Source organism: Limulus polyphemus, unplaced genomic scaffold (assembly GCF_000517525.1).
Source record: "Limulus polyphemus unplaced genomic scaffold, Limulus_polyphemus-2.1.2 Scaffold231, whole genome shotgun sequence".
In the NCBI taxonomy this organism is placed as follows: domain Eukaryota; kingdom Metazoa; phylum Arthropoda; class Merostomata; order Xiphosura; family Limulidae; genus Limulus; species Limulus polyphemus.
Window position 1 is genome coordinate 407733 of NW_013665841.1, and position 14104 is coordinate 421836.

A 14104-nucleotide genomic window follows, 5' to 3' on the forward strand; every position below is an offset into this window, starting at 1 on the left:
ATTTATGTAATCTTTTCCTTTATGAGTGTAATTCTCTGTCTCACTATTTATGTTTTTCATTCTTTTCCTTAACCCGTTTCTCTCTTTCTATCAATCTGTTTCTTTTCTGGCTTTCTATTTATCTATTTTTCTGTCTTACTCTTTATATATTTATTTACTGGTTTCATTCCTTCTACATAATAAAAGATTGCAAACTCCAGTTGAAATTTTTATTTATATTCAAAAGACAGCACGTTTCGCAACTTTAAAATTGTTAATAAGTTCTAAAAACCTATTTTTTTTGTAACTTTGTAATCCACAACTTTTATTTTCTAGACTTCTAATTTTATTAATATCCGACAAAGCATTTGGACAAGAATTCGAAATTAAAGGCAACCTTTAATATATATGTATATATATATATGTATTAATACGCATATTTTTCAAGCATAATTATAATCGTATATATAATGTGTGTGAATGTGTATGTGTACGTGTGCATATATTTATATATAGTGTTCACTCTTCAGATTAATCTAGTTCAAGAAGTGTTCTACGGTCCCGGTGTGTGATTTATACAGAATTTATTGTATTGTTAAGATTAAACACTGTACTTATAACGTTAGCGTCCTCAATTCCAAGTATAAGTAGATATAAAACATTTTGTTGTCACTGTGACTGAAAATATTGACTTGATCGTTAAAATGAATATACCAACTTTGTATTTCAAAGCGACAATAGGCTTACGCTTCGTAACTGTTGGGGAGTTTTGACACTTTCTTCTTTTTTTTCTTTATCAAGATTGACTCTGCTTTCAGACCTCCGCCCTTTCCTCTTTCCACAACACAGAAAAATAAAACAGCATTTCCGACCTTTTGATTCTCTAGTCGAGAAGAACGTTATCCCAGTTACCACCCGCAGGTATGGTATGCGCTCACGGACAATATCGCTTGTGACGTTAGGCCGTCTACTCCTTTTATTGGCTAGAAAACGGTTGACGACTTGCTTGTTTTTTATTGGTTAGAAGTCTCGGAGTTTTGGTAATGACTTCAAACGTACGTGCGCATTTAGTCCTGTGAGACACGAAACTCGGAGAATGTGAGGGTGGAGTACGTGCAGGAGTCCCTAAGTGATGTTTGTTTATATAAGCCACCTTTAGCACACGCTGTATGGAAGACAAAAAAAGCGATATTGGAAGAATTTCAGAAAAAGTTGACGTGTAAGAGAGAGAAAGCGCAACATCCCAAACATTATGTCATGGATGTGATGCCGTTGTTATTGGCTTTCGTTGTGCCATATGTACGCTAATCACGATAGACGTTCCTGAATTTTCTAAGTTTGATGACCAGAATCTATTTGATTATTGTTTTAGTTATCGTAGATCTCTCCTTGATACGAGACTACTGAACCCAACTTAGAAGATCAATCTCTGATAACCAATGTACAACTCAGGAATTGAGTAAAACACTACATCTTAATCTTTTTATGATCATTTTTGTCAAATTTAGTAAGTCCACATGTTCTATCGAGTGTCTGCATGTCTAGTCCTGTGTGCCACCTAGTGTATGAATTATATACTAGTTTTCTCTTGCAATTTACGCGAGTAGTCATAAGGTGATGATGAAATGGAGAAAATTATGATCTGATTCATTATGAAAAGATGGTGATTGAAATGACTTTTTTTATGCCTGACAGTCGAATATTGATTATCGTGATCAAGCGATGAAATGGTTGACAATGTCTAAAATTACTTGTGAACGTTGTAGAAAACTTTTGTCAAACACAAGACCCAATTCCTCAAAAGACAGTGGCATTTATACAGTTCCTGTCTGTTGTTGTGAAGTGTCACCGAATTCGTTTGGTACAATTGGACAAGTATCGCTGGATGTTCACAGTTGTCCTGGCGTGAGTATAACATTAACATAGACAGTTGTTATTCTGTAATTTGTTTGTAATTATGCACAAAGCTACACAATGGGCCATCTGTGTTCTGCCCACCACGGGTATCTAAACCCGGATTCTAGCGTTGTAAGTCCGCAGACATACCGCTGTGCCACTGGGGGACCAATTGTTATTCTTGAAGAATCATAATCATGCCTGTTATGTTTGAAATAAGTTTACACTATTGATTACTTGAAATATTCCTTGAAGAAGAATTATATTATTTTCGTTCTTTGAATTTTTATGTCATAAAGTAAACAAAAATGAAATTTGCGCTCAAGTTGTGTTTCACATAAGGTACCGTTTAAGTTGTAAGCACTAAATATCAAGATTCACTATCCTGTCCAACGAGGTAATGAGGAACAAATATCCTTATCAACTGAGATAAAGAATAAACCCGCTTGCTATTGGTAATCGTTAGGTAATTTTTAACACCCATCCCTTATCGGTAACTAATATAGAATTGCAGTACACTTCCGATAAGATCATAGGCTACTCTATACTTTTGTAATGGAAACCTAAACCAAATTTTTCACATTTTTACTCTCTTTATATTTCTTTTCGGTGCCCTAACACAATAATATCTTTGGTTTACTAATATTCAGGTATAGTAATCCCATGCTTCCTACACGGTCGAGTTAACTATGCATGTTATTTTAATACACTATTTGATGTATAAATAACACAGACAACTGAATTTTGAGGTTTTACCTTCTGTTTTGTTTTGTTGTTGTTTTTTTAAGCTGGCTTTCCTTAACATCGGTCGTTTGAAATTCTTTTGAACCTCAGCGGCCTGTCAGGGATCCCTGAGGTACAAGCCTAACTTAAAACTGCCTATGCGGCTACTCTTAACCAAAGAACGATATTAACATGGCATTTATAACGTCTCTACAGCTGAAAGTGCGCAGCGTGTTCGGTAGTTGTATATCACAGCTTTAACCTTGGAGTTTTCGGTTTGCATCCTGGCGCACTAACCACTAGATCACGTTCAACCTGTGATCGAATCTCGGGAAGTGTAGATGTTAGGGGTACAACATATACCTTCACAGCGACAACTCCAAATCATTGAACCATAACTTTGCAAGGCAAAGCTGTGCCATAAAGTGTAATTAATATATTAATTTCTAAGGGAATGCCCTCTACGATAGTGGGATATTGTACTCTGAGATATTTACGTACTGCATCTACCTTACTGTAACGCACATTCACTACAATATTTTTAGTAATGCCTTCCAACGTTCAGTTCAACATTCGATTTAATTTTTTAAAAACCATTAATTTTTCTTTTTCCTTGTATCTTATGTAACATCAGCTTTGGGATCTTCAACAAGATAGGCAAGATATTAAAACAATGAAAACTCAGGGCAGAGTTGTCGATGTTCTTGCTGCAGGATTGGCTAATTTTCGATTAAAGTCGTTTTGACACAACGCTTGACTTTTTGCAATATTTTTAATGTTATAATATTCTCTGAAAATTCAATTTCTTTCATTATTTTATTCACTCTTCACAACATATTTGTACTGATACATTTTCCACCAATTAGGTGGAAGAAGATTATTTCCGCTATTATATTTTCATATAATAGTGTCATTTACAGAACAGTTACAACTTCGAAAATTTATGTCTATAATACGTTTTATTTTATTAGCCACTAGCTGGTTTACACATCCGTTGGAAGGAGGGGAATAAAAACTCGTTTGTAACAAAGGATAGGAAATAGTACTTCTATTTTTTTCTTAACATACCGCCCCCCAGTGGCACAGTGGTATGTCTGCGGACTTACAACGCTAGAAACCAGGTTTCGATACCCGTGGTGGGCAGAGCACAGATAGCCCATTGTGTAGCTTTGTGCTTAATTTCAAATAAACAAACTTAACATACTAAACATTAAAAGTGCAATAAAAATACCAATACTCAAAAGAAAGACATATTGTTTTCAAGAATTTATCAGTATGAAATTAGATGGGGGGATTGACCCCCACACATGACCCTCCTCTTGTCATTCTGTATCACTGTGTCAATTTCGGTGCTAATTGATCAAGAAATGTGGAAACGTATAAGGAACAGATACACACAGATATTTTTGTAGATTGATACTGTCAATAAAATTTCAAAAATAGCATTTGAAAGGTGAAGGACTATTATGGGCTACATTCCACTAGTTAAATTATGAATATTACCAAAGAGTTCTACTTCTAACAGCCACGTGTCTTTTGAGATAGGTCATTAAACCCATATGCAGAAATTGTAGTGATTCAACATAACACTTGGTTGCAAATTATCGCAAAATTAATTATTTGAAGGTATTTTTATACATTTGTTTAAGTGATCTTTGTTCTACAGCGTTTCGGTTTTAGATGATGAACCTGTTTTCAAATATATGTATATATTTCCATGCCATTATTAATGAGTCAAACAAGCAACAGCAGTGGATAACTAATACAGCTGTCTAGCTAGAGATGTGGCTTTAGAAATAACAAAGTTGATGATATAGTCTGGGTTATGAAATATCTTAAGGCGCTGCTATATTGTGCTTTCTAACACACACATGCTGTCATCATCACCGTTTTAATGATTCACTAAAACACAAGTTTTCCTAAGTAAATTATTTATATCTATCCACGTTTTTCCTCAGTAAATAATAATAATTTAATAAGCTGTGTGTTCCAAACGAGTACCTTAAGTTTAGGTTATAATTGTGCTAGTTTGGATTGTTGGAATTTATTTCATTCCTATTAAATTTGTCCCCAAAACATTATGTAACGGTATTTTGTACTTTATTAGTTTAAAAGCATTATTTATAATAAATGGCGCCAATTGCAAATAAACGAAAGTTAAAACGGTGATGATGATGATAGTATTTGTGTAGACCGCACACTATAGTAGTACCCATTTTAAATTATTACTGAAAAAATACCAAGTAAATGATGTAAAGAAACACTTGTGGGGGTGTAGGGGGATGACGTAAATGTCTTATAATCTAGGACTATACCCCTAAATTTCCCTGTATTTTTAAGTCTTGGAGGTAGCATACTTTTCAATTTACCAATTCAGTCTTACTACGCGGATTGAATTGTGGTTGAAAGTTTGAGATGTTTTCATTATAGATTTATATAAACTACGTCTTTATACTGTGAAATGAAATTTTTTATTGTTGTTGTTTTTTACGCTGAACATTTTAGATCGTAATGTTATAAGAATAATAAAGTTTATTTGTTGATGAATATATAAACAACATTAAATTCACTAGGTTTGTTTTTTCTCATATTTTATTATCAGTGAATTTCCCATCGTGGTTAAACTTCAATTTCGTTGATCCATTACAGCATACGTGTTCAAAAATAAGACCTTTGTAATCAGACTTCTAGAAGGAAACATAGCCTTTCTCTATAAAAGTCTACATTACTTTAGTTCTTCTGATAGCTGTACCGTTCAGAATCTCGGCTTAGGTAAAAGATGAAAGATAGACAAGCCATTATCAATGTCATCCCAGTTTTGAGAAGTAACTCCCGAAAGAAGATCGAGCATCCCACCATTCCACATTTATAGTTTGGATTAGCCCAGTTTGACACTGATGTATTGGAACTCGTATCGCCAGGTCTGACATATGTACAGCTCATTTCTCAAGTGTAGGAACGCCTAATCCAAATACGTATTGTCGGAATGAATGGAACTTCACCGCAACCTTTTTAGTGCTTTCAATGTACTTAATAACCTGTTTTAACTGAGTATTCTTTGTAACGTTACAAATATGAAAAACAGCACATTGTAGAACAAGTTACTATTCAACTAATAACTCTGATGATTATCAGTTAACAATTTTGTTACTCACGTCATTTGTATTTAATCTGGCTTTTAAAAAATAATACTGGACTCAGGAAATATATTATAGTTGTCTTCGAAAAGAGAAAATGTGGGGAACATTTTACGGTTGATTAGAAGCGTTACCAGGCGTTGCTCGGGTTTTCGAAAAAACAAAAACAAAACTACTCTCTTTGTTTCCCCGTTCCTTATTTCGTTAGATAAGAAATAGTTTGTGAATTTATGAAAGAAAAACAACAACCTTAGGTTTGATTTTTGAAAATAAACTATGAACCTGTTTTAAATCAGGCCTTCCTTATGAACGATGTTTTTTTTTTCCTTCACTGGCAAGGATGAATAGGCCCTTATGGAGAATATTAAGATTATCTTATACATGGATTAGTACCCCTTCTGGTGAACAGGATAAGCCTAGCTTTATTCTCCCCCATCCCCTGTCCTCCCTTCTCAAATATTAAAATTCCAAATGCAAATATGTAATTAATATTATGTTCAATTTGCTTTAATGTAAAGTAAACATATTTTTATGAATGTGACACCGTATTCAACATTATGACATTGATGTATGAAATATACTACAAACAAAATGCAATATTGTACTTAATAATGTATCAAACGAAAACAAAATCCACTTCTCGGTACCAAACCACCCAGAGAAAGAAATGTAGAATAAAATACATTCGCTGACTTGACTTTAATCTAATTGTACACAATAAGTATTAAAATTTAAGCCATACGCTTTTCACTTTGTCTATTTTATGGCAGGCGGCATAATTTTATTTTATAGTCTAGGCCGACTGTTTGCTTTTGCACACACGACATTCTAATTCTGCATACTTTTCTTTTGTGTGTAAGGTTAAATATTTAATGTATTAGTAGATCTATAATTAAATATCTATAACTATATAGACCTATCTATTCTAATGCTATATTCTGAATAAAATGTTAATTCAATCTTACCAAAAAGTGTCAAGTCTGCATAGAATCACAACCATGTAAAACAAATAACTCGCAGTGTATCCATTATCATCATATAAAAATATGTTACTCTAAACTGTAAATAATTATTTGTGTAATGTATGTGTTAACTGGTTCGACAAGCAGACGATAGATGTGTATATCAACAAAAATTGTCATTTTGCGCACCTTCACGTGAGAGAAGTGTGTCCTGCGCAGTAAACGTGGTGGACAAACAAGCAAGAAAGCAAACAAACAGAGAGATTTTGAGTTTTATATATAGATGACAAACGATATTTTTAATCGTAAGCGAAAAGGACACATTTACAATTATTATTTTTTTGGTTATGACAACGAACTCGTACATGTTTTAGATGCAAAAAAAATGATTTGTTTGTTTTAAATTTCGCGCAAAGCTACACGAGGGCTATCTGCGCTAGCCGTCCCTAATTTAGTAGTGTAAGACTAGAGGGAAGGCAGCTAGTCATCACCACCCACCGCTAACTCTTGGGCTACTCTTTTATCAACGTATAGTGGGATTGACCGTCACATTATAACGCCTCCACGGCTGAAAGGGCGAGCATGTTTGGTGTAACGGGGATTCGAACTCGCGACCCGTAGATTGCGAGTCGAGCGCCCTAACCACTTGGCCATGCAGGGCCGCCTTCATGTCTTTAAGGTGTGAATTTTAAAAGTTTAGTTCATGTATACAAAATCATATGCTAAAGTGCGAGTGGACAAATCATAGTCTTTCTTATTTCTCAACTAACTCTTATTCTTAAACACCTAATTGAACATAACTAACACAAAGATATTGGTCTATCAATATTGTTGACAGTAAGTTTTTAGGACAAACGAAAGTTACGATCTATATTAATGTTTTTAACCGTGTATTTGTTCTACAAATAGTCACAATCGTATATTAACATTATGTTTTTCTTAAAATGCAAAGCTTTAATTAATATTAACTTCTGATCAAAGCAATCTACATACTTGTATCAAATTACCTCGGTAACTAGTATAGTTAAGTACATATAGTTTTCTTACCTTCTTTTTTATTATGCATTATTTCATCAGTTATATACCCTCGCAGTTAACGATCATTTCGGCCGTAAACCCAATAATATCTTCCGAAGTTCAAAACCTAAATCATTTCCTAATCCTTTTTCCTACAGAAGGAGAAGTAACATCTACTTAATATACGATCGTGATTTTAGGACCCCTAGCTTTATAATTATGTCAGACAGAAGGTAAACTGGAAGCAAACTTGGAATAAGGCACGTACAATTATAGTTGAAACACAAGGCGACTACAAAGAAACAAAAACCCATATTTAAAACGCTTATAGCTTAAAACTACTTGTCTCAGGGGAGATAAATTCCACTAGAGGCACAAGATAAAACATAAATTCTCTTTAAATCACCCTGCATTTCCTTAACGGATAAACCAACAACACATACGGATCGTGTGAATGGATTATTCCCATCTTCGTTATGACGATTATAACAAAGTCTATGTTGTTTTAAGTACGGGTATAAGGAGTACAATGATTGCAATTATTAAAATGTACCAGTTACTAATTTTTAAAATTTTAGATCAGCCTGGTTTCCCAAACACTTGACATCGGGTAGGTAAGAAATGGTGTTATTTGATTTTACTATATAAAGTTAACTCTTTGCTTACTGGTTCTTTGCAAGACTCTATCTATTGATTTTAGATGATTACTTGTATTAATTTACTGCTTGTATAAAGATTTTTTTTTGCATAACATCTTCGTGATAAGTGGAAGAAGAGGCTGAGCCAGCTGTATCATGTTATCAATATGGTGATAATAGAAAAGTTTATTCCTCTGGCCTTAAAACTAAAGTTCTGGTTCGATTTCCTGCTGTGGACAGAGTTAAGATATCTTATTGTGTAGCTTTGTTCTCTGTTAGATATAAAAGACTATTTAGCGTAGTTAGTATTGATTAATTATTTTGTGAGTTAGTATTTCATGATTGTTTAGTTTTTTATAATAAGAGAGTTAAAAGCAGACGATTATTGGAAGTTGTGTTTATAATTCATTGATGTTGAGGCTATCGAACGTCGAGTGAAATTTATTGATGTCGAGTATATAGAGATTTCTAGAGGGCGAGCATACAATTAAGTGATAAGTATGTAAATAGTGTGAGAAGAGTGGGAACAGCAGACAGACAGAACAGACGCAAAAGTATAGTCACGGTAAGTAGAAGTTCGGCCAAGAAAAGAAACGAAAAATTAACTGCCGTAGGAGTGAAAAGCCTAACAGATAATATAGACCTAACAATTAATATGTTAGAGGAAAACTAACAATTTTAAAAGAAATAAGAAGTATAATTAATTCCGTCAAAGTGAGTTCTAAGGTAAATGAACCAGCTGGGTGCATTTTGAGAAAAAGAACAGATGATATCTGAAGTACGAGGACCAGACGATTACTGGAAGATTAGTATACGACTGTGGTAACTCACGCTGTGATAGTAAGTGAATTATACACGGAATACTAGTGCGATAGATATAGAGAAAGGTAGTTTGGCTTGTCAACTGAAATTCTAAAGCAATTGAATAGGCCTAAGTGGACTTTTGACAAGAAGAAAAGAACTATATATTGTGTTTATGATATGCCTATGATCTCTAGAGGGTAAAGAATTTGTTGTGCATACGTTTAATTAGTTCGAATATAGATATATATGTGAAAACAATTGGAGTGCGTGCTGTTCGTTTACTTTTAGATTTATCGCCAACAAGTCACAGACACGTACTGTAAAATAATCCTTAGCCCAACACCCATATTATTCAACCTACTTGCTAAATACTACTAATATATTTTATAGAAGAAGAATAAGTCCATTATTTTGACATTCTCAAACAAACAAATAAACAATTCTTTCTCCTCTGGCGGTAGAAAATTATCATCAACAATTTATTTTCAGCTTATTGGACATGTTTTTATGAAAAAAAAGACAAATTAGGAGGCGGTTGTTAACATTTTAGAGTAATTTTATAAAGCAAGAACATTTTGAAATGAATTATATTTATATAATGTACTTTAAATACGATTTGTAACAAAGAAAACTCTAGATATAAGAGCAAAACAAAATGACCAAGTCTAGTCACTGCAGATCGTGTAGTCAAAGTTTCGTTCTGCGTTACCACTGAACATGCTTCAAATTTTCAGCTATTGATGTGTTATATTCAATCCTTTATTTATTTGTTGTAAAGCAGACACAACCCTCGTGGTGTGGGTACTGCTAATTGGCTGCCTTGTCAGTAGCTAAAAACCAGGGACGCTATATCTGAACCCTAGGGGTCTCTGACTTACGCGCTTAGCCCATATGTGTATAACATATCGTTCAGGTTAAAATGACCAATTCTAATACAAAATAAACATGAAAAATAAACAACATGTAGTTTCCATGCAGCTGCTGAAATTTTCACAGTTGATATCTTGGATTTACCAAATCACGTAAAGTACTGTAAGATTTCGGAAACAAATTACATGCATAGGGATATAACTAAACCCCTTGAATATTGTTCTATTAAAAATGTACTTTCAGAAGAAAATATCTTAAATTTGGTATCTTTTATATTTTGAGGCACCACAACTCTGGGTTACTTTCATAGGTTTTTTTAACTAGAGGATTAAATGAACTTCGCAGGCATATATGTCAAGTGAAACGTTGTCAGCATTCCAGTTTGTGTCTGCTCAGTGTCACACATGTTAAGTGTTTTAGCTATCTCAAAGTACCAGCACTGTTTCTTCTTTAAGCTTGTAAGATATTAGGTTACTAGAGGATTAAAAACTTATCTTTGTTTGCGCCAAGGTTGCATGTTTATTTGACTCGTAATTTCTATCGTATAATCTCGAGAACAGGGGCTCAGTTAACAATTGCAATATCGGAAAATGTTTTGTTTCTTACATTTTTGCTTAACATTTTTTTGGGCCAGGAGACTACATAGTGTTTGTACTGTGTAAAAAAAATGGAGGATACATGCACTTTCTGATGTGCATTTCTTGTCACGCTTTTCATCTGCGCCCCTGCAGGTTCAAAAGCTTCAACCGCCCAGTGATAAATATTCAGCTCAACCACGAGGAATTTCTTAGGAAAAAAAAACTAAAAAAGACACAGATAACGGAATAGGTAGTAAAGACTGCGTCTTTGTGTTCCTGATGGGAGTGTTCTAAAAACTGTTATTTCTTTCTTTTTTCTTCTCTGCACATCCCTAGAGAAAGTAATTATATTGTGACTTTCGAAATGACCTTAGTGTGGATTTCAACGTTTTGTTAAAATATATATGAACATTATTATAACCTCATTGTAGGTTTGAAAAAGTACAATCTGCTTTGGTAGAAATATCAATTTAAATATATCTGAAAGTTCTGCAAAAACAACAACATCGAAATGGATTCTATGGCTATCATCGTTCTGCCTCGAGACCAGAGATGGATTCTGTGGCTACCATCGTTCTGCCTCGAGAGCAGAGATTAATCTGTTCAGCGACTGGGTAATTCACTGGGTTATCTTCTTCATAAAAGAATAAAAATTAACTACATCAAGAATAATTGTTATACCGCTGCCTTAAAATTTAAGACTTTAATGTTAATTCATGTCTTAAATATACAGGGAAAATATCTATAAACATTGTCAATCGTATATTGAATGCTATGTTACAAAAGTATGTAAAAACAAGACTTTTTCGACATACCCCAATCTATATTTCTAAATACTGAAAGTTTCCGCCTATCGTTTAAAACCTGACAGGTTTTTTGTCACACATTTCTTTACGGTAATTTGTGAAGCATTGTGTAAATTAGTTCACGAAGATATACGTACTAATATTATTTTTAAAAAATTTACCTAACTCTCACTTCATCTTCAATACAATACATTTGCAAAATGTTATTTATTATAGCTTGCTAGTAATAGGTAAGCACGTGTAGTTGCTGTTCTATTTCATTGTAGAGCTATACGCTTTAGTTCACAACGTATGTTAAAATATTTTTTGTAGTTTCAGGAAATTGAACGCTATTTTGTTGAAAATAATTCTGAAAACCGTCCGTTATTATGGCCGTATATTTTATAGTTGAATAACTGGTTGAATTAATTTTGATTTGATAGCCTGCCTACAGTTATGCATTATTTCCTTGCTCAAATCATCTGCTAACCAACTAAAGCAATAAGCAGGGCCAATTCTTCTTCTTTTTTTTGGGGGGGGGGGTTATCAAACAGTATTCGAATTCGAACAGAACTGTGAATTTTGCGTAGACATAGGGAGCTTTTGCTTTGGAAAATCTTAAGGATGGGCGTTTTTGAAGAAATGTTTGCTTTAAACATGATAATTCTGAGAATAGATAATAAATCCGGAAGTAGAACATGCTCTTCTTCAGTTCTCCAAATGGAAAAATAGGACCTACGCTAGAACAACATTATTTTTTTGTGAATTATGGTTTAGAAGCTGAGCCTATCACTTGGAGTACGAAAACAGGCTTCCTTCTGCACGCTACATTGATAAAAGTTGAGCTAAGCCTAATGCTGTACAAGTAATATAATACCATGTACATAGGTTCCTGGTGGAAAGGAAGCTCTCGGCGACTCCGGAAGCTGGCCTCGTTGATATGGCTTCATTCAACAGCAAACAGTTCAGTCGTGACAAGTTGAGTGGACATTAGGACACACTAACCACCCAGCAGGTCTCGTGATTGAGATCGAACTACAGATCTCATATTTTTGAATGGGAGGCGGACATGACTGGTTGAACGACGAGATTGTATCTGTGGTTCTATAGCATTGTATCGAGCCACAATATTCCTCTGATATGTTTCACTCATATCAATACATACTGTGTTGAATGCTTGTTTCAGAAAGTTATTTAAATCAAAATCTATGTGAAAACGTCAAATAGATAGTATCGTAAAATTACGGGTTATTGTCCATTTAAGGTTAATGACGCGGGTTTGTCGCCAGGTAGGTTTCTCTTTCGGTATTGTATCGCCAAATTATAATATTTGCTTAAAAGACAAAAAAGACAGTTGCTACCCTGTGGTTCAGCAGTAAGTTTGAAGACTTATAGTGCTAAAAAACCGTGTTTTCATACACGTGACCACAGCACAGATTGTCCAATATGTAGCTTTGTGTTTCATAACAAACAAACAGTTGCTAAACACTGATTAATTAAGTCGATATTTTTGTAAAAAAAAAAATATTTTGTTTTCTTCAATTTCTCTAAAATTTCATACTTCTTTCAACGAACACAATGATTTAATGTATTAGGTTTCTCCTGGTGGGAAGGAGGTGAAGTAATTTCTCGCTTACTTATGAAGTAGAAACAAGTTACAACTCTGGTCCTTTTTATATTTCTCAGTTACGCTTATGTATGTTGTTTTCGTATTTTTGTTTTTGTTTTTAACCATTCCCTGTTTATTTGGGCTTCGGACTAAGTAACTAATGCTTGAATGATAATCCATTTAAAATTTCTCAGTTGAAAAGAAAAACTTGTATGAATTTAGGAACTTTTTATATGGTATGTGTATGTATTTAGGTTTAGGTTGACCTATACTATAACATTCAGTCTAATGCAATCACATATATTTGAATATAAGCGGACAATGTTTCCATAGCGCATGCGTGCCTAGTATTGCCTGCAATTTGTCATGCATGAAATGCATACATGGCGAGAGACTGAGATACCGGTCGGCCCTACGTCCCACAGCCCCAGAGAAAGAGCAGGTCTATGACATTAGCAACAGACGGTAAGGAAGCCACTCTTTATATATGACAGGCTATGCGTGTAAAGTTGAGCGAGGACTAAGGCACGTGTTATGTATAATATCAGTAAGTTAGGTCAAAGGTAGTACGACATCCGGATGGCCTAACGTGCTATGTATCAAAGAAAGTTTATAATTAAGATAAATTAAAGTAAAACTAAAAAAGTGTAACAAAAGTATCTGAGTATTTTATTTTGGAATGTGTTTTATCGCGTCAACTACATATCGGTATTGGATGGCCTCGAAACCTTTAATACCTGTTCAGTATCTTCTTCAAGCTAATGTCCATAAAATACATCACTGAAGCGTAATTTTTGTAAATCTGTATTTAAGCACTGCCAATTACTGGAAATAATTTCTACACCATATTGTAAGACGTTCAAGTTTCTGTTAATAATGATTTTTTATCTCCTCTATAGTATTTCCTATTTATCATTGCTTGAACTAATTACTAATTCCAAATAGGAAATTGAAAAAAATAAATCTATTGAAAAAGATAAAATTATTTTAAATTTGCTTTGAAAGTGAAATAAAATATTAAAATATAAAATATAGACATCTAAACTAGTTCTTGTTGGATAAAGAGTCAACTGCGTTTAGAATGTAAAGAATTCATTCCACGGGGG

The 14104-nt window shown here is 33.8% G+C and overlaps 1 protein-coding gene across 1 annotated transcript in view; it reads left to right on the forward strand.

The window, feature by feature from the left end:
- Positions 1-377: 377 nt before the first annotated feature.
- Positions 378-14104, forward strand: part of LOC106478607 — a 39073-nt gene continuing 25346 nt past the window's right edge. The window contains exons 1-2 of the mRNA XM_013939164.2: positions 378-389; positions 1060-1884. Of these exons, the coding sequence (XP_013794618.1) occupies positions 1702-1884 (183 nt within the window). The 5' untranslated portion in view covers positions 378-389; positions 1060-1701. The remainder of the gene's footprint in view (positions 390-1059; positions 1885-14104) is intronic.